Source organism: Meles meles, chromosome 16 (assembly GCF_922984935.1).
Source record: "Meles meles chromosome 16, mMelMel3.1 paternal haplotype, whole genome shotgun sequence".
Taxonomy (NCBI): Eukaryota; Metazoa; Chordata; class Mammalia; order Carnivora; family Mustelidae; genus Meles; species Meles meles.
In genome coordinates, this window is record NC_060081.1 from 39,841,633 (window position 1) to 39,861,471 (window position 19,839).

Genomic DNA, 19,839 nt, shown 5'->3' on the forward strand with positions numbered 1-19,839 from the left:
CTGTAGGATAAGTTCTAGAAGGTGAACTTGCAGAGTCAGAGGTGTAGGCATATGTTATTTTGATGGCTGGGGATTGTATGGTGTGACAATAATTTATACAGAAAAATTAGGACTCTACTATTTATGAAAGTGTGGAAATATTTTCTGTCCTCTAGCCAGGCATCTCTGTTTGCCCCAAATGTGGGGCCAGCAATCACCCATCTGCCCAATTCTGTGGTTCCTGTGGTATTTATGTGACGTCCTTGGCAAGACTTAGCCTGGACAACAGCCTGGCCCTAGCCACTGGAGGACTTGGCCTTTTTCCTCAGGTGAGAGACCTCCACTGTAGGAAGCACTGGTGCTGGGGGACAAGCTTAAGGCTCTGAATTTTTTCCTCTACCTTGTGGATCAACCTGGGGAGGAAGAGCCAAAATATGTAGACCTTTACCTTGGATTTTCAACTAGATGTGTAAATAAATTCGATCAATTTAGGCTTTAAACACTCGAGTGATTTCAGAATTCAAAGATTTATTTGTAGAAGTTTGAGGTTTAATTGCATTTGCAAGACTACTAATATAAATAATGTAAATCAATACAATAGCATGAAGGAGAAGTGGATTTAAAATGCATTTTTTTAAAGATTTTATTTATTTGTTTGAGACAGACAGAGAAAAGCACAAGTGGTGGGTCGGCAGGGGAAAGGCAGAGGGAGAAGCAGGCTCCCCACTGAGCAGGGAGCCCAACACTGGGCTCAATCCCAGGACCTTGAGACCATGACCTGAGTGGACTGCAGACACTTAACCGACTGAGCCACCCAGGCACTCTGAGTCAGACATACTCGCCACGAATTTCATGAGGCATACCAGGAACTTTCCTCCTGCTCTTTTATATTTTAGAAAACTTTCAGCAGATATATGAAATTGCTTTTTCCATTTATAACAACAGTGTACAATTTAAGGAAAATCTTACAAGATTATCTTCAGGAGGACTTAATCTCTAACCAGCTTGGTGTTAACCTTTTATAAATTTCTCTAAGGCAAATAAAAGCTTAGTTCTTCATTAGAAGAATTTGAAGACTGATGATAGTTATTAGAGAGAATGCCCATACATTCAACATCTTTGCATCCCTTTTTAGGGAGTTCCTGGCCTTCATAACCCAGACTGAGACTTACAGATCCTGGGACTGCGAATAGCCCATATGGAACCATATGCTAATGAGACAAAGGGATTCTTTCCTCAAGATACTTCACTGTGATCTTTTGGAAATTGATTATAATATACTGATTTTGTTAGGAAAACATTTTCTTCCTTCTACCAGAGAAATTGTCCTAATAAATATGCAGACATATAATACCCACCACGTGAATTTTATCCCTTTAGATGCAGTGAAGTTGTACTGTACAAACTACATAACCTTACATGATGGTCCTCTCAAGACCCCACATCCAGATGCAAGAGTATCTCAGAGAAAATACTGATGACTAGTGGTTGGATGAGTAGTTAAGCCTATATTCTATTGATAAATAAATAGAACTGATAAATTAGATTTCTTTCAGGCCTCAGGCAGCAAAACAGAGAATATCAGTTCGGTTGATTGGCTGAATCTGAGATAGTAAATGGCCAAACAGATGAGGCTGGCTATATGGATCAGGCTGGGAGTCGCCAGGAGAGACAGAAGCAAGGAAGGTGAGGCAAGGGCTGAAAACCTCTTTTTAGTTTGAAGTACAGTTTCTTAGAGATATTTTTACTTCTGATTAGAATTCTTTTCTATTAGTAATATGAAGAATTAATTCAATTATATGCTAATATTTTATGTTTTCTGCCTTGCTTATAGCCCCGATCTGCCTGGCAGTCCCTCAATGTTCCTTCACCCAGACCTGATGCTGGGACTCGGAAGGATGTGGGCACACAGACCGCTGGCCTGTTCTACCCATCTGGCACGCTACTAGCTAAAAAGGAACAGGAAATGGCTTCTCAGAAGCAGAGGCAAAAAATGAGTGGCCATAAACCTCTCCTCACAGCCATCAGCCCAGGAAGAGGTGAGGTAAAATGTATACCTTCTCATCAGTAGGGAACTCCCTCTTGGAAAGAAAATTGCCTTTTTTCTTCCTTTAGATTTATTTCTATACTTAAGGAGTAAATTCCATTGTTTTTCTTTAGGTAATTTTCCCTCATATTATAGCTCTTAAACTTTAAGGATTCTGATATTTTTATTTTTATTTTTTCCAATTTTTAAAAAAGATTTTATTTATTTATTTGATAGAGACACAGTGAGAGAGGGAACACAAGCAGAGGGAGTAGGAGAGGGAGAAACAGGCTCCCCGCTCTGCTGGGCTCGATCCCAGTACTCTGGGATCATGACCTGAGCCGAATGCAGACACTTAACAAATGAGCCACCCAGGTACCCCTATTTTTTTTTCAATGTTTTATAAAAAGATTTTATTTACTTATTTGAGAGAGAGAGAGAGAAGGGTAGGGACAGAGAGAGAGGTAGAGAGAATCCATGAGCAGACTCCCGCTGAGCATGGAGCCTGACATGGGGCTCAGTTCCAGGACCCTGAGATCATGACCAGAGCCAAAATCCAGAGCCATCTGAGCCATCCAGATGCCCCAGTAATCTGATGTTTTGACTCATAGCTCCATTGTCTAGTCTGTAAATCAAATAGCACGTATAGATGGCTGTTATTGCAGTAGAAATGTTAGCCTGTGTCATTATTGCTATCTACCGTTATCTTTCTCTTTTTACCATTCTAAAACTCACCTAACTAAATTCACCATTTTAGCCATTTTAAAGTGTAGAGTGCTATTTAGTACATTAGCAGCAATATAGAAGCATCACCACTCTGTTTGTCGAGAATGTTTTCATCACCCCAAAAGTAGACCCAGTATTCATTTTGCAAACATGCCCCACATCTCCTCTCCCAGGTGCCTGGCAAGTACAAATCTACTTTCTGTTTTGATGGGTTTTCCTCTTCTGGACATTTCCTATAAATGCATCTCCTGCCTGTACTTGAGAAACCAGAAATCCAGACTCATGCAAAAATCTTCCAAACGTTAAGTGGTAGTGATGTGTGAATTCAAATGTGTTTTCAGCACTACGCACACTGCAGAGGGGCACAAGGGAGCTTTCTGGAGCAATGGAAGTGTCCTTCATACTGATTGGGATATATACACTCGCTGAAACTCAAACTGTACACTTGAAAGTTATATCTCAATATGGTTAATTTGATTTATTTATTCTTAAAGATTTTTAGAGAGAGAACGTGACAGCATGGGACAGGAGGACAGAGGGAGAGGGAGAAGCAGACTTCTTGCCGAGCAGAGAGCCTAATGAGGGGCTTGATCCCAGGACCCTGAGATCATGACCTAAGCTGAGGGCAGATGCTTAACTGACTGAGCCACCCAGGTGCCCCTCAATATGATTAATTTTAAAAGAATAAAAGAAAAAGACCCCATATGTGGCCATCAAAATATATTCTTTTGAGATTCTCTACTTTTCTATGATCAGTCATGTGAAAAATACACTTGGGAGCAAAACTGGAACTTATTCTGGTACCTAGTTGAAGTTCAGTAAGTAAAAACCATCACAAAGTTTGGCAAAGAAAAATAATCCAAGAATTCTTGTTGCACAGGAACATTTTTCTTTCTTGGCTTCAGAAGAGTTATCCACAAGGATGGGTTTCTCTTTTTTTTTAGGATACTGGAGAAAACAATTGGATCATGTCTCTGCTCATCTCAGGTCTTATGCTCAGAACAACCCTGAATTCCGAACCTTGATCGCAGAACCCAGAATGGGAAAGGTGGGTGAGCTCTTGATGGAATCTCCACTCCAGAGAGTCCCGTGGGATCAGGCTGCAGGTCCCCTCCTCTGACGTCATCTGAGACTGCACTTTGCTTGGCTTTTTCCCCATTCCTGTCCTGCTTTCCACACTTCCGTACAGTCCTCCCCTGCAAACACTGTCTTAGCAAATCACTTGCACATGAGCCTTGTCTCTTGAGTCCGCTTCTGGGCACCTAAGATAGTAAATTGTGAACATTCCATGCTTTTAGATGCCACAAGCTATGGAGATTCTGGGGTTCAGAGCTAAAAAACCCAGAAGAGTTTAGTCTCCCAAATTGTGCACTTAAATCCAATCTATATTAGCAGCAATAGTAATCATAAGGGTTGCAATTTCCCAACACACTCACTATGTGCATGGTATTCATCTGTCCCTAGTGCTCATAACAAACCTATAAGGTAGGAATATTACTTTGGCAGCAGTGTTTTGTTTTTGTTTTTGTTTTTTAATGGCCACAAATTCACCGGTAGTCTTCCCTTCAGAGAGTGGAGTCACTGTCTTCTTACCTCAGATGTGGGCGGGCTTGTGGCAGTTGGGCTTACAGAGTGGTGGCAGTGATGCTGTGGGACTTCCAAGGTGTGGTCCTGTGAGGCCACACTGCTTCCTCTCCTATTGGGCAGACTCCCTTCCAACACTCCTTCTTGGAGCCCAGCCACCCTGCCGTGAGAAACCCAAGCTCCGTGGAGAGGTGACATGGAGGTGTACCCCCTCTGCAGCCGTAGCTGAACCCTTGAGTCATCTTGGCTCAGGAGCCAGGCAGATGAGTGATGAGAGTCAAGGTCATTCCAGCCTCCAAACATGCAGCCACCTCTAGCCATTTGAGTTTTCCCAGCTGAGATGTCAGACGAATAGAGCAAAGACAGTCCCTGCTGTGCCCTGTTGGAAGCCATGAACTTCATAAAATGGTTGTTGTTTAGTGCCACTAAGTTTGAGGTGTTTTTTTTTTTTACACTGCAGTATATAATCTGAACAAGCCTTATTTGACACTTGGGAAAATTGGTTCAGAGAAGTTTGGTGACTTGCCCAGGACTGCACTGATGTGTCTTGGGGGATTCAAGATTTGAAGCAGGTCTGTCGAGCATTATACCACAGAGCTCTGTGAGAAGATCTCTTCTGTTTGTATGACACTAGAAAGGAACCTTGGAAAATCAGCCTGTTTGATCCTCTGCCACCAAATAGGAACATTGAAGCTATTTATTGTCAAGTATTGCTTGGTTTCCTTTGATAATCTATTTTGGTGGTTTATTCATTCTTTGGCCTAATCCAGAGGTCTGTAAACTATGGTGTGTGTGGCAGATCAGGCCTGCCGCCCAGTTTTGTAAATCAAAATTTTTTAAAGATTTTATTTATTTATTTGGCACAGAGCGAGCAAGAGAGAGAGAGAGAGAGAGAGCACAAGCAGGGGGAGAAGCAGGCTCCCCACTGAGCAAGGAGACCAATGTGGGGCTCAGTCACAGGACCCTGGGATCATGACCCAAGCCGAAGGCAGCCACTTAACCAACTGAGCCACCCAGGTGCACTGTAAATCAGGTTTTATTGGACCACAGTTCATTCATTTACTTATTGTCCATAACTGCTTTTGTGCTGCAGTGGCAATGGCCATATAGTCCACAAAACCTAAAATATTTTCTGTCTGATCCTTAAAGCATTTGCTTACCCCTGTGTGGTTGAAATTCTTCCAGCAGCTTAACAGAGAAGGTTGCTCAACTACGATACTTGGCCCTTGATTGCCAAGGCCTGGCCCCTCAGGACACCCAGCTGATGATATCCAGCCAGGTGGATTGATTAGATGTAAAGTATGTCTCTTTAGAGAATATAAATTAGGGTCTTGCTTTCTTATCCAGTCTGGCAGTCTCTGCTCTTTGATGGGAACATTAATTTTGTTCATTTACAATTAATGGAATTATAGCTGTGGCTGGATTTGTGTCTGTTACTTTGCTACTTATGCCCTGTTTTACTTAGCTTTTGTTCCTTTGTTTCTTTTTTCTTGTCTTCTTTTGAGTTTGTTAAATATTTGATTAAATTTACAGTTTAACATCTCAGGATTTCTTGGCTGTTGCTCAGGACATCAAGTCCCATGTACGTGGTTGTGAATTCTCTCCAATGTTTTTTTAAAAGCTCATCTCTGCTACTGTCCATGAAGATGGCTATCAAGTTAGCATCCGGCTGAATTATATTCAAGTATCCAACAAGGTGAATAAAACCTTTAGAAGCTATTCATTTGAAAATTGACCAAACCAGTAAATTGTAGCTTGCACTCTATTGAAATACTTCTGTGTAATGCATAGAAGGCATAAATTCCAAATGTTATAAAACTTGACTAAAGGCCAGTAATTTCATAGAAATAGATAAATAACTGCACCAAATCTCAGAGAAGCCAAGTTTTAGGCACATAAAGATGTAGTAAGAACAGAAATTATTACCCACCCTATTGGTCCGGTGGTTCTCAGACTTATTTATACTCACTGAAGTCTGACTATAGGTGGAAGATGGACAGATATGTTTGCCAGTATGTACTTTCACCTATTTGCCTATAACAAACCAAACTCTGTGGCTCTGCCTCCCTTGATCTACCCTCTTATGTGGTGACTGGAACTTTGCTACAGTGCCCATAGTGTGTGACAAACACTATGTCTGTTTGTCAGACTGACTGACTCATACCAGTAGCTGTAGTTTCATTGGACAAGAAGTCAGAATATACAGAAGAATAAGGAATGGATTGAGAAGACTGGTAAAGAAGGTAAGGAAAAGCATACTGATCAGTATTTATCAGACCCTGGCCATGTCCACAACAGGGGACTAGCAGTGTCTCTAAAATGAGGACAGACACATGGACTCTGCCTAATTCAGAGGCTGGGAGAATGCATTCTATGGACACACACAAAAGTGTTTTGAAGTCAAGCACTAATGCAGTGTTTTCAGTTGTGTGGCTACAGAAGAGCTTGGGTCAGGGAGGTACTTGAGGAGAAGGGGAGTGAGGGACATGAGATAAGGCAAGGAAAGGGGCTGAGTGGTCTGAATAGAGTCCAGCTTCAACCATCCATGAGGAGCTCTAAATGTGACTTGCACCATGAAGTTGTCCCAGTTGATGCAAGAAAAGGAGAGATGTAACCTCTAGGGCAAGGCAGCACCCATCTGTAGAGGCAGCTGGCCAGCTGTGAGGTGTTAGCAGCTGAGAGGGATACGCTAAACTGTTTGGGGAACCGGGTGGGCACCAAGAACATCTTCAACATTCAGTCTATCAGGTAGAAGTGGAATCATTATCCCCAGGTTTAATATGTTTTTTTCTTAGCCTGTGCATTCTGTTCAGGCAGTAGCAGGTGGTGCCCTGTGGTGGGAGAGGCAGCCACATGAGGGTGGGGCAGGATGCCAGGCTGTGGAATCCATCCAGGTGGATACAGAATTCCAGGTCTGGTCTGTGATCATCTCTCCTAATTTTATAGACCTTCATTTTACCTGTTTGACTTTCACAGCATCCCTTTGAGGTAGGCCATGATATTTTCACTTTACAGGTGAAGAAATTGAAGTACAGAGAAATTTAACCACCTTTGTTCACGGTCCCTAAGCTAATAAGTGATAGAGCCAAGATTCGAACTCTGTAGCCTGAGCTTTCCCATCTTGCCACCCAAATTCTAAGACATAGAGGGGTTCGAAGCAGGGGAACACCATCACATATAAATTGTAGAAGTTTGACTGGGGCAGCCATGTAGAATGTGTGCTATCAGGAACCAGTTGGGAATCCCTTGCAGGGATCTTGGTGTGTGAAGAAGGGGCTGTGGCTATAATGACAGAAAGGAGGGGCCAGGCTGAGGAGCCATTTAAGAGACAGAACAGACAAGACATCACAGTGAGGGGATGTCCAGTTCCGGGGTTGGCTATATGTGTAGCTAGAGCAGTCATTAATGAAGAGTGGAACAGGTTATCAGGGAGAGAGCATCATCAGTCACGGTGTCTATGTTTTTTCTGTTGCCCAGAACCTTTACCTCAGCAAGGCAGTGGATTTCAGCAACCACTTTCTGAGCAGTGTCACCGAGGGTGGTGATGGGCCATTTGGCAGCAGGTCTAGCTTGGGTGAGTTATACCCTTACAGTAATTTTAAAACAGTCAACCAGGAACATACTGACCTGGAAAGGAGGGCAGGGAATTGCTTAAAATTTGCCGGTCCAACCACACATCTTCCTTTAGTGTTCCAGCCCTTTTATTCTTTTGGCTTCTCTGAAGTTAGGAGTGAGATTTTTGAAATCTTTCACAGGGCTTGGAGAGATAAGTTAAAAAACTGTAGTCTCCTTTTCTCCCCTCCCTCCCATTCATCCTCTGGTCCTGGACTGAGATGAGTGGCTCCAGGAGTCCTTCTTGTGAGGTTCAATAAAATAGACATTTCTATACAAGCCATTTTATACTTCTGACCTCTTGAGGGGCATAGATCTTTATATGTGGGGAATGGCGGGGGGTATCATTTTAGTCCTTGACTCTGTCATTTCAGTGAGTGACTACAGCCAGAGCACCTCAGATACCACTGAAAAAGTCAAGAGGACAAAGAATTTCAAGATCAAAAAGTTTCAAGAAAAGGAGCCGCTCACAGTATGTGTACTCCTTTGTCCTTATAGCTGTCTTCTTAGGCCTGTCTATTGAATGTTTTACTTTGAGATATTTTATTTTATTTCATTTTATTTTATCTTATTTATTTTACTCTATTCCATTCCATTCTATTTATTTTTTAAAGTAGTCTCCACACCCAACATGGGACTTGAACTCATGGGCCTGTGATCAAGAGTTGCGTGGTCTACTGACTGAGCCAGCCAGATGGCTGTACTTTGAGATTTTTTTTACATTAAAGAATACCTTTAATTTTCTGTTCCTTTTTAGAAGTGTATTTTTATTTTGTGGAATCCTTTAAAGTATGTCAATATTATTAATTAGAATTATTTTAAAGTTCACGGGGTGCCTGGGTGGCTCAGTGGGTTAAAGCCTCTGCCTTCTGCTCAGCTCATGATCCCAGGGTCCTGGGATCAAGCCCCACATCAGGCTCTCTGCTCAGCAGGGAGCCTGCTTCCTCCTCTCTCTCTGCCTGCCTCTCTGCCTACTTGTGATCTCTGTCTGTCAAATAAATAAATACAATTTTTTAGTAAAAAAAAAAAAGGAATTATTTTAAATTTCTTAATAGTTTCTGGAATCACCTATTTCCTCTGGGGTCAGTTCTGTCTGTCCATCTGTCTCTATCTTATTTTTGGTTTGTCTCAAATATGCGATGATCCTTGGTTACTAGATCATGTTGACAAGTGAAGGGCCAGTTTGAGTAGCACCAGTGCCTGCCATGGGTGTGTGGCATGGATGTTTCGGCCTCAGGTCTCTGTGAGGGTGGATGGGCATGCTGTGGGGCAGGCCTCCCTGAACGGTGTTTGGGCGGAGGGCAGGAAAATGCATTGGGGTCCCGTAAACTGCCTTTCCTCTGGAAGTAAGGATGGTGCTGTGAAGGGCTCTAGCATATTTCATTCCTGGATGGAGCTATCTTTCCTTCCTTACTCTCCTTCCCTGTGTCTGTCACAGAGATCTGGGCTCTGCCCTTCTTGGACCCAGTATTCCCAGTAGAAAACTTTGTTAGGCAAATCATGAACTCTCTGGAAAAAAGTTACCAGTCTTTAAGCAGAGAGCACAGCAGAGAGAGGAAGGCATCACTCATCTCAGCCACTCAAAGCAAAGCCCTTCCATAGAATCCAGCCTGCACCCAACACCAGCCCTCCTTGATTAACTCAGCTTCTGCAGGGCTCCCTGGAGGGAACCGACTCTATCTCTGGCATCTTCAGCTTGTTTTTCTTTGCTTTGTTTTCCATCTCAGCCAAATTCCAGCTACTTCCAATCTTTGGAATTCCTCACAATTCCTGATCCACTGATGGCACCCTTCCAGAGCTTCCCACGGCTGTTAGAGTTTTGTTTTTCCAAAATATAGACCATGAACACTTTTAAGTGGAGCTTTAGAGAAAGAGACAGTGGATGCCCTTGTTCAGTCCCCCAACTTGCCTTTCAGTCCGTCCTCTTTGGCTGCGGTAAGGGAAGACAGATGTGTTAGCAGCAAGCCCAAAGCCTAGGTCTCCACGGAGATGGGGATGGACACATGTGGTTCTTCCCTCCACCTTCCATGAAGCCAGGCCCTCAAGGCACCCTCAGGGGTGTATATACCGGCATCTAGATTGTATCATTTCTCCAGAGGTAGGTCACGTCTCACCTCATCTTGTGTTTGCCCCACCACATGCTTTGCATGTCATAAACACCAATAAATTGGGGAAGAAGACCTTAGAATTATATTAACCTGTATTGTGTATGATTCTCTTGGCCTTCTCCCAGTTTAAAATACTGTCAGTGACCAAAAAAGAAGTACAGAGTTGCATAAACTTTAACAGTTTTAGAGACCACCCCCACTTACTCGGTATGTGACCCAAATCCCCCATTACTAGATGCCTTTATTTTCTCATTTGTATTTAGGGGATAAGTATCAGACAAATAATAACAGTGTCCAGTGGCTCACTCATTTAGTGGTTATTCGGAGCACACATATACCAGGCACAGTTCTCAGTGGTGAAAAATAAATAATAAACAAAAGCTGTAAAAGTCTCAGACCTCTTGAGGGTAACATTCTAGTACATTCTAGTAGACGTTTCCATAAGGAATGGAATTCAGTAAGAACAAGTGTGCCCCCCAAGACTCCTTAGGTGTTCACCTATTAGAATACCTTGTACCGTTGTGTAACTAGCCTAGAGTAGGGGGCAGAAGGGACACAGCCTGAACCCGGGATCTTCTTCTGGAAGGCTTAGAGGCCTTGACTAATGTCCTCATCCTAATGGCTCCTCAGAGATCCAGGAGAGGGCAGATATATTATTTCTACTTTGTAGACAGGAAAATGAGAGTCCTGGGACCACCCCAAGTTGCCCTCAGATCCAGTGGTGGAAAGCTACTGAAAGTAATGTCTCCAGCCTTCTAGATGGCCTCTTCAGTCTTGTAACAACCAGCACCTGCAATCCTTTATATATAAAGAAAAATTGCAAATAAAGGGGAATTCCATCACATTTTGAAAATTAAGCATATAAGAAATTCTTCAGATGTCTGATGTTAGGTGAGACCCCCCCCCCCCGCAATAAGAGTCGACTTTATGAGTTCACTCATGCCTCAGCTGAGCACATTTTCTGAATGGTCATACTTAGGCTGATTCAGAACACTTTACAAAAACATGCAGAGAAAATATTAGGATTCATCTGGTTGCTTTTCCTAGGAATATTTATTTCCTTTGTAATTAAACTAGTGGTGGAGAAGTTTTTCATTGCATCCCTGTCCTTAGTAAAGATAAAACAATGCCAATGTGGCGTCCTTCCTCGAAACTATGTTTCAGAGGACAGCAAAATTTTCTTTCTTTCTTTTTTTATTAAACATTTTTTTTAAGATTTTAAGTATTTATATTTGACAGAGAGAGGCAATGAGAGAGGGAACACAAGCAGGAGGAGGGGAGAAGGAGAAGCAGGTTTCCCCCCAAGCAGGGAGTCCGATGCGGGGCTCGATCTGTGGACCCTGAGATCATGACTTGAGCCAAAGGCAGACACTCAACAACTGAGCCACCCAGGTGCCCCGAAACCAGCCAGATTTTCATTAGCTAGGTTTATTTGTGCTGCTGGTGTCAGAGATGACACCCACACATAGTCACACACATGCATGAGCACATACACGCACACGCTCACACTCACCTGTTCCTGGAGCTCAGAACTTAACCTTGGAGAAGTGTTTGCCTGGCAGGTTGAGCTGGGGCAAGGGGGACCATGCTGTTTTGTGGTGGTGGAAATGACCTTGTTGTATAACCCTGCAGCCTGAAAACCGTCTCCTGCTGAAGGAAGTTGGACCAACAGGGGAAGGGAGAGTCTCTGTGATTGAACAGCTACTCGAGGAGGTCAGTCCAACTCAAAGACCAAGTCTCTGTGGATTTCAGCCTCACGTTTCACTTCTGTCTCTTTTGGATGCAAGTCTTGTTTGGTATTGTGAGAACCACGGGCTACTTCATTTAAAACTGCCTGGAAGTGGGCTAAACAGCCAGTCAAGAACTTTTACATTAATTATTACTGATTACTAGTTTTAATAGCAAAGAAGAACGTCATATGAGCCCAAATGCTGTACATAAAGGTGGACCGAATCCCTGGTCTGTGTCCCCATGTGACCTTCATGTTTCCTAAATAAGCGAGTTTTGAGGGTGCCTGCCCCTCCTGATTGGGGGCAAGCAGAAGTTTTATCACCCAAGTAAAGGCAGTTAGATCTTGGGTGTCCTGATTCTTTTCTCTTTTGATTTAAAGCAGTTTAGTTCCTCCAAGCATGTGTGTTACTTTGCAGGATGGCAGCAGGATGCTGCCAAGAGCGGGGTTTTGTGGCCAGTCTGTCCATTTCCTTATGCTGCAGGGAGCAGATCCCAACTGCAGGGATGGCGAAGAGCAACCTGTGATAATCAAGGCCGTTTTGAACAAGCACCATGAAGTGATTCCAGTCCTTGTGCAGAGAGGAGCAGACACGGAGCAGCGCTGGGGCCCGTAAGTAAGACGCAGTCACAGGAGAGTCCTGGTGCATGTGGCGGCCAGCAGCTGCCCCGGGGCCCTGCCCCAGCAGCGTCCATCCACATGCCTGCTCTGCTCGGCTGGAACCCCTTGGGATCCATCTTTTTTTTTTTTTTTAATTTTTTTATTTATTTTTTATAAACATATAATGTATTTTTATCCCCAGGGGTACAGGTCTGTGAATCGCCAGGTTTACACACTTCACAGCACTCACCATAGCACATACCCTCCCCAATGTACATAACCCCACTCCCCCTCTCCCAACCCCCCCTCCCTCCAGCAACGCTCAGTTTGTTTTGTGAGATTAAGAGTCACTTATGGTTTGTCTCCCTCCCAATCCCATCTTGTTTCATTTATTCTTCTCCTATCCCATTAACCCCCCATGTTGCATCTCCACGTCCTCATATCAGGGAGATCTTATGATAGTTGTCTTTCTCCGACTGACTTATTTCACTAAGCATGATACCCTCTAGTTCCATCCACATCATCGCAAATGGCAAGAGTTCATTTCTTTTGATGGCTGCATAGTATTCCATTGTGTATATATACCACCTCTTCTTTATCCATTCATCTGTTGATGGACATCTAGGTTCTTTCCATAGCTTGGCTATTGTGGACATTGCTGCTATAAACATTCGGGTGCATGTGCCCCTTCGGATCACTATGTTTGTATCTTTAGGGTAAATACCCAGTAGTGCAATTGCTGGGTCATAGGGTAGTTCTATTTTCAACATTTTGAGGAACCTCCATGCTGTTTTCCAGAGTGGTTGCACCAGCTTGCATTCTCACCAATAGTGTAGGAGGGTTCCCCTTTCTCCGCATCCTTGCCAGCATCTGTCATTTCCTGACTTGTTAATTTTAGCCATTCTGACTGGTGTGAGGTGATATCTCATTGTGGTTTTGATTTGTATTTCCCTGATGCCGAGTGATGTAGAGCACTTTTTCATGTGTCTGTTGGCCATCTGGATGTCTTCTTTTCAGAAGTGTCTGTCGTGTCCTCTGCCCATTTCTTGATTGGATTATTTGTTCTCTGGGTGTTGAGTTTGCTAAGTTCCTCATAGATTTTGGACAGTAGCCCTTTATCTGATATGTCGTTTGCAAATATCTTCTCCCATTCTGTCAGTTGTCTTTTGGTTTTGTGAACTGTTTCCTTTGCTGTGCAAAAGCTTTTGATCTTGATGAAATCCCAATAGTTCATTTTTGCCATTGCTTCCCTTGCCTTTGGCGATATTCCTAGGAAGATGTTGCTGCGGCTGAGGTCGAAGAGGTTGCTGCCTGTGTTCTCCTCAAGGATTTTGATGGATTCCTTTCTCACATTGAGGTCCTTCATCCATTTGGAGTCTATTTTCGTGTGTGGTGTAAGGAAGTGGTCCAATTTCATTTTTCTGCATGTGGCTGTCCAATTTTCCCAGCACCATTTATTGAAGAGGCTGTCTTTTTTCCATTGGACATTCTTTCCTGCTTTGTCGAAGATGAGTTGACCATACAGTTGAGGGTCGATTTCTGGGCTCTCTATTCTGTTCCATTGATCTATGTGTCTGTTTTTGTGCCAGTACCATGCTGCTTGATGATGACAGCTTTGTAATAGAGCTTGAAGTCCGGAATTGTGGTGCCACCAACTTTGGCTTTCTTTTTCAATGTTCCTTTGGCTATTTGAGATCTTTTCTGGTTCCATATAAATTTTAGGATTATTTGTTCCATTTCTTTGAAAAAAAAATGGATGGTATTTTGATAGGGATTGCATTAAATGTGTAGATTGCTTTAGGTAGCATAGACATTTTCACAATATTTATTCTTCCAATCCAGGAGCATGGAACATTTTTCCATTTCTTTGTGTCTTCCTCAATTTCTTTCATGAGTACTTTATAGTTTTCTGCATATTGATTCTTAGCCTCTTTGGTTAGGTATATTCCCAGGTATCCTATAGTTTTGGGTGCAATTGTAAATGGGATTGACTCCTTAATTTCTCTTTCTTCTGTCTTGTTGTTGGTGTAGAGAAATGCAACTGATTTCTGTGCATTGATTTTATATCCTGACACTTTACTGAATTCCTGTACAAGTTCTAGCAGTTTTGGAGTGGAGTCTTTTGGGTTTTCCACATATAGTATCATATCATCTGCGAAGAGTGATAGTTTGACTTCTTCTTTGCTGATTTGGATGCCTTTAATTTCCTTTTGTTGTCTGATTGCTGAGGCTAGGACTTCTAGTACTATGTTGAATAGCAGTGGTGATAATGGACATCCCTGCCGTGTTCCTGACCTTAGCGGAAAAACTCTCGGTTTTTCTCTATTGAGAATGATATTTGCGGTGGGTTTTTCATAGATGGCTTTGATAATATTGAGGTATGTGCCCTCTATCCCTACACTTTGCAGAGTTTTGATCAGGAAGGGATGCTGTACTTTGTCAAATGCTTTTTCAGCATCTATTGAGAGTATCATATGGTTCTTGTTCTTTCTTTTATTAATGTGTTGTATCACATTGATTGATTTGCGGATGTTGAACCAACCCTGCAGCCCTGGAATAAATCCCACTTGGTCGTGGTGAATAATCCTTTTAATGTACTGTTGAATCCTATTGGCTAGTATTTCGGTGAGAATTTTTGCATCTGTGTTCATCAAGGATATTGGTCTGTAGTTCTCTTTTTTGGTGGGATCCTTGTCTGGTTTTGGGATCAAGGTGATGCTTGCCTCATAAAATGAGTTTGGAAGTTTTCCTTCCATTTCTATTTTTTTGGAACAGTTTCAGGAGAATAGGAATTAGTTCTTCTTTAAATGTTTGGTAAAATTCCCCTGGGAAGCCGTCTGGCCCTGGGCTTTTGTTTGGAGATTTTTGATGACTGTTTCAATCTCCTTACTGGTTATGGGCCTGTTCAGGTTTTCTATTTCTTCCTGGTTCAGTTGTGGTAGTTCATATGTCTCTAAGAATGCATCCATTTCTTCCAGATTGTCAAATTTGTTGGCGTAGAGTTGCGCATAGTATGTTCTTATAATTGTCTGTATTTCTTTGGTGTTAGTTGTGATCTCTCCTCTTTCATTCATGAATTTATTTATTTGGGTCCTTTCTCTTCTCTTTTTGATAAGTCTGGCCAGGGGTTTATCAATCTTATTAATTCTTTCAAAGAACCAGCTCCTAGTTTTGTTGATTTGTTCTATTGTTTTTTTGGTTTCTATTTCATTGATTTCTGCTCTGATCTTTATGATTTCTCTTCTCCTGCTGGGTTTAGGATTTCTTTCTTGTTCTTTCTCCAGCTCCTTTAGGTGTAGGGTTAGGTTGTGTACTTGAGACCTTTCTTGTTTCTTGAGAGAGGCTTGTACCGATATATATTTTCCTCTCAGGACTGCCTTGGGTGTGTCCCACAGATTTTGAACCGTTGTGTTTTCATTATCATTTGTTTCCATGAATTTTTTCAATTCTTCTTTAATTTCCTGGTTGACCCATTCATTCTTTAGAAGTATGCTGTTTAATCTCCATGTGTTTTGATTCTTTCCAACTTTCCCCTTGTGATTGAGTTCTAGCTTCAGAGTATTGTGGTCTGAAAATATGCAGGGAATGATCCTTGGGATCCATCTTAACCTATCTGGGCCTTAAGCAGAGGCTTAACTGCCACTGTCTTCCAAATCTTGGCAAAATAAAAACTTTTAATTGGACTGTTGGATTGCCAAATTTTTTGTAGCTTCTATAAATGATGATACATTTTGCTAGCTCGCAATTTACACTGAGGTGGCCGGCAAATCCTTCCCCCTTGGGATGTTAAGCAACATTATTTTCATAATGATCTGAACTGTTGAGATCGCTCAGAGGAGAGTAGGCCCAGTGTAGTCCCTATAGAAACGTAGCCATGAAGTTACTGCACAAAGGAAACTTCATCCAAGTTCACTATGTGATCTGTGCCTTGGTTTCCCCAGCTGGGAAGCAGGACGGACAGACATCAAGTCCCGCTGGGGGCTTTTGTCACTTCCCTAGTCTTGGGCCCTCCCTACTTCTTGGCCTCTCCCAGCCTTGGGGTTCTGTTGTTCTCTCCCAATTCCTTTGGAAACATGGGGTGGACAGTTCCTTGAGTACGGGTTCCACATGTTAACTGCTCATAGCCTGCCAACTAAGCTGCCAGGCTGGGAGTCCTCTAGGGGTCCTGCAGCCATCTGACACTGCGACCCCCTGGCCGATGACTGAGACCAGATCAAGGCCCACCAGGGACTCAGGCTGCTGAGTATGCTAAGCCAGCACACGGAGATGAAGTTAGAGAGCTTTGCTTCTGTTTTCCTCTGTCTCAACATTTCCTCCAGGGTTTTTATTCAAGATATATACCCGTTAATTTTTCTGTGCATGCTTTTATGTTTTGGCCCAATAAAACAGCTATGGGAGGTAGACACAACCTCCTTTTTAGTTTATTTTAGAGCAGAACATTTGACACATTTGGTGGATGTATTTTGTGGCTGTAATTTACTTGCTCACCTTTTCCCAGGGTTCTCATTCTTCGTACTCTGTCAGCTTCTTCATTTATCCCACATTTGAGTTATCATTATTCATAAAAATAATGCCACCTTGTTTGGAACTGAGGTGTACTTTATATTTGTTCAATTCAGGCAAGCTTTTCTTAGAGCGCTTGTGTATAATGCCCGTGGTTGATACAAAATCTCTTGAACAGATTTTGAACTGATGCTTATATATGATGAGTCCCAGCCTTATGAGAAGTCCAGCTGAGAGGAAGAAACTGCTCTGGGCATGAAACAGAGTTCCCGTTTTTCCCTTGTGTTCCTCAGTGCCCTTTCTTACTTCCTCACCATTCTATAAATTGACATTTACCTACGTTCTGGCTCTTAGTTCTGCCCCAGTAACCGGGAGGGGCAGATGTAACCATCACTTTGCTTCTTAGAGGTTCAACTGTGGAGAGTTATTCTATTAGGTAATTCCTGATTTACAAAGAGAGAAGGTACCTTCATCCACCATGATACTTAGATTTGAGTAAACCGTTTGAGTAATTTGTGCATTCACAGTAGAGTTTCTTTAAAATACAAAGTCACAGAATGCCATGGTTGTACCTGCTGTACAAAGCATGTTCTAGAAGGTCTGGTGATGTAGCACCAAGCTGCTCGGAGCAACAGATTCACAAGTATCACCTCTGCTCTGAACAGAAGAAGGTGTCCCCTCTAGTGTTGCCTTGTTGGAGTCATGTCATTTGATGACCAGTGTACAAAGTTAGAGTCGGCAGTCACAATTCATTACTTTCCTGGGCTGAACTGTGGTTACACAGAAAAGCCAGCCATGGTGCCCTGCCGCCCCCCTCCCCCAACTGGGAAATAGAACATGCGCTCGGCTCTCAGTTTAGGGGGAGTTATGAAAGAAGATCATGTGTCCGCTCGGGAGATGGGGCAAGCCCGTGAATACATGTAAGTTCCAGTCTTAAATGCCTAAGCAAGACCCAAGGAATGTGAGGGCTGAAGTAACAAGCAGTTGTGCTACCAGGGAGAAAGGAAAGATGAAAGGTAAGGAAGGGTTGGCGTCATTGGCATGACTCTGTCGGCATGCCCATGGTATCCTGTGTTACAACTACTTTAGCAGGATGATTTTCTTCCCCCAAAACAGGCTCCAAAACACAGCTCTTCATGAAGCTACTCTGCTTGGCCTGGCAGGAAAGGAGTGCGTCGCTGCTTTACTGCGGTATGCTCTCGGCCTTTGGGGGAGACTTCTGAGGGCCCCCTTCTGACCTGTGATGATTTCAGAAGGCCCTAGTTCCAGAGCAGTTAACCCTGTGAATAGGGGCTACCATCCCACCGTGGATCCCCAGCACTGAAGCCTCTGAAAAGCACAATGAAAATGTTGTCCCCCCACCAAACATACTTGGTTGTGGGACTTCGATGCAATGGGAGCCAATGGGCAGGACTGGTAATTGAATGTGTTGAAATCACAGAGCCCCTCCAAAGATCTCAGGGTAGAGTTGCCTTGGGGTCTTTTGGGGACGGGTTTAGGAAGGTGGGGCCAGGAGGCTCCCGGACTGGCCTCTGTGTCAGGGATGAGCCAGGCCTCCAGGTTCAAGTGCCTGAGTCCTTCCTTCTATTCATGCCCATTCCCTTGGCAGGTGCAATGCAAGCATCCAAAAGAAGAACGTGAATGGCCAGACGCCATATGACCTGGCTCTGCAGACTGGGGATGATGTCATCACCTCGCTCTTTGCCGCTAAGCTCAGCCTGGACGACTCATAGACCCAAGGGCCTGCAGAGGACCTAATTGCAAGAAAGCATCCAGTTCTGGCTGTTCTTTGTTTCTTTCTGAAATGTGTATTTGCAGTTTGAGAATTGAGATGGAAAGGAACTCATAAGACTTTTTATTTTTTTAATACAACACTGTAAGCCACCATGCAGGCATTTCCCAATATGCTGTCGATGGTGACGATCTTAATATATGTCTATTTTTTTTTAAGGGTTTGTTGCTGCTTATTTTAGAATTTTCTTTTAAAGTTATTTTTCAGGGGGCATCTAGGTGGCACAGTCAGTTGAGTGGCTGACTCTCGGTTTTGGCTTAGGTCGTGATCTCAGGGTTCTGAGATCGAGCCCCACGTTGGGCTCCATGCTCAGCGCAGAGTCTGCTCAAAAGATTCTCTCTCTTCCTCTGCCCTCTCCCTACACTTGTGCAAGCACGCGCACGCTCTCTCTCAAATAAATAAATCCTTAAAAATGTTTAAAAAATTTATTTTTCAGTAGATAATAATGGCACATGGTTCAGAGCTAAAAAGTATGAAGTGTTATGTAGTAAAAACTCTGCCATCCCTGTCCCACAGCCACCCACATCCCCTCCTCAGAGGCACCACTGATACCAGTATCATCTGTGTCTTTCCAGATATAGCACAGGATTATATAAGCACATGTATATAATATATGCATCTGTACAGAGAGGGTATACATAAAATACAAATATAGAGAACAGATACAGTCCTTGCCCTCTTTAAAACAAGTACCAGCAAAGCACACACTCTTCCGATGTGTTGCATCTTGTTCTCTTCCGTAATATATCTCGTAGGTGGTTCCAACTTAGTACATAAAGATTAAGTTTATTTTAAAAATGTTGCTTCTGATGTTGAGCTCATCAATATTCCTATTGTTACGGTTTGTTCTTTGGTTGGCAAACAAGCCCCGAATCAGCCATCTGCAGGAATGTGTAATTTTGACATGTCTTTTTTCAGATTGTTATTTCAGTCCTCGGGCGATAATGCTGCAATCGTGGTGTCCCTAAATAGTTTCTGTTAAAGCGTGTTGATGGAATATTTATTAATTCTGAATGATTAATTCGCCACAATAAATACCCGACTTCTTTGAGGACACTGCTGTCATCACTACCTGCACACCTTTCCCGAGTGGGCGACTGTCTGCGGGAGGACAGGAGCAGGGTTGCTGAAAGCCAAGCCCCCATGGGGGGTTGGGTGGCACTGGCCGGCCCCTGTCACA

The 19,839-nt window shown here is 43.1% G+C and overlaps 1 protein-coding gene across 6 annotated transcripts in view; it reads left to right on the plus strand.

Annotated features, from left to right (window-relative positions):
• DZANK1 (double zinc ribbon and ankyrin repeat domains 1) overlaps positions 1-18,894 on the plus strand; it is a 64,892-nt gene extending 45,998 nt beyond the window's left edge. For 5 of the 6 annotated variants that reach the window (XM_045980129.1, XM_045980130.1, XM_045980128.1 and 2 more), the window contains exons 13-22: positions 156-308; positions 1,814-2,018; positions 3,676-3,779; positions 5,937-6,011; positions 7,793-7,889; positions 8,302-8,399; positions 11,668-11,748; positions 12,249-12,376; positions 17,984-18,058; positions 18,477-18,894. In XM_045980129.1, coding sequence (XP_045836085.1) covers positions 156-308; positions 1,814-2,018; positions 3,676-3,779; positions 5,937-6,011; positions 7,793-7,889; positions 8,302-8,399; positions 11,668-11,748; positions 12,249-12,376; positions 17,984-18,058; positions 18,477-18,600 — 1,140 coding nt within the window. In that variant the 3' untranslated portion in view covers positions 18,601-18,894. The remainder of the gene's footprint in view (positions 1-155; positions 309-1,813; positions 2,019-3,675; positions 3,780-5,936; positions 6,012-7,792; positions 7,890-8,301; positions 8,400-11,667; positions 11,749-12,248; positions 12,377-17,983; positions 18,059-18,476) is intronic. The other variant, XM_045980132.1, reaches the window with a different exon arrangement.
• Positions 18,895-19,839: the final 945 nt, after the last annotated feature.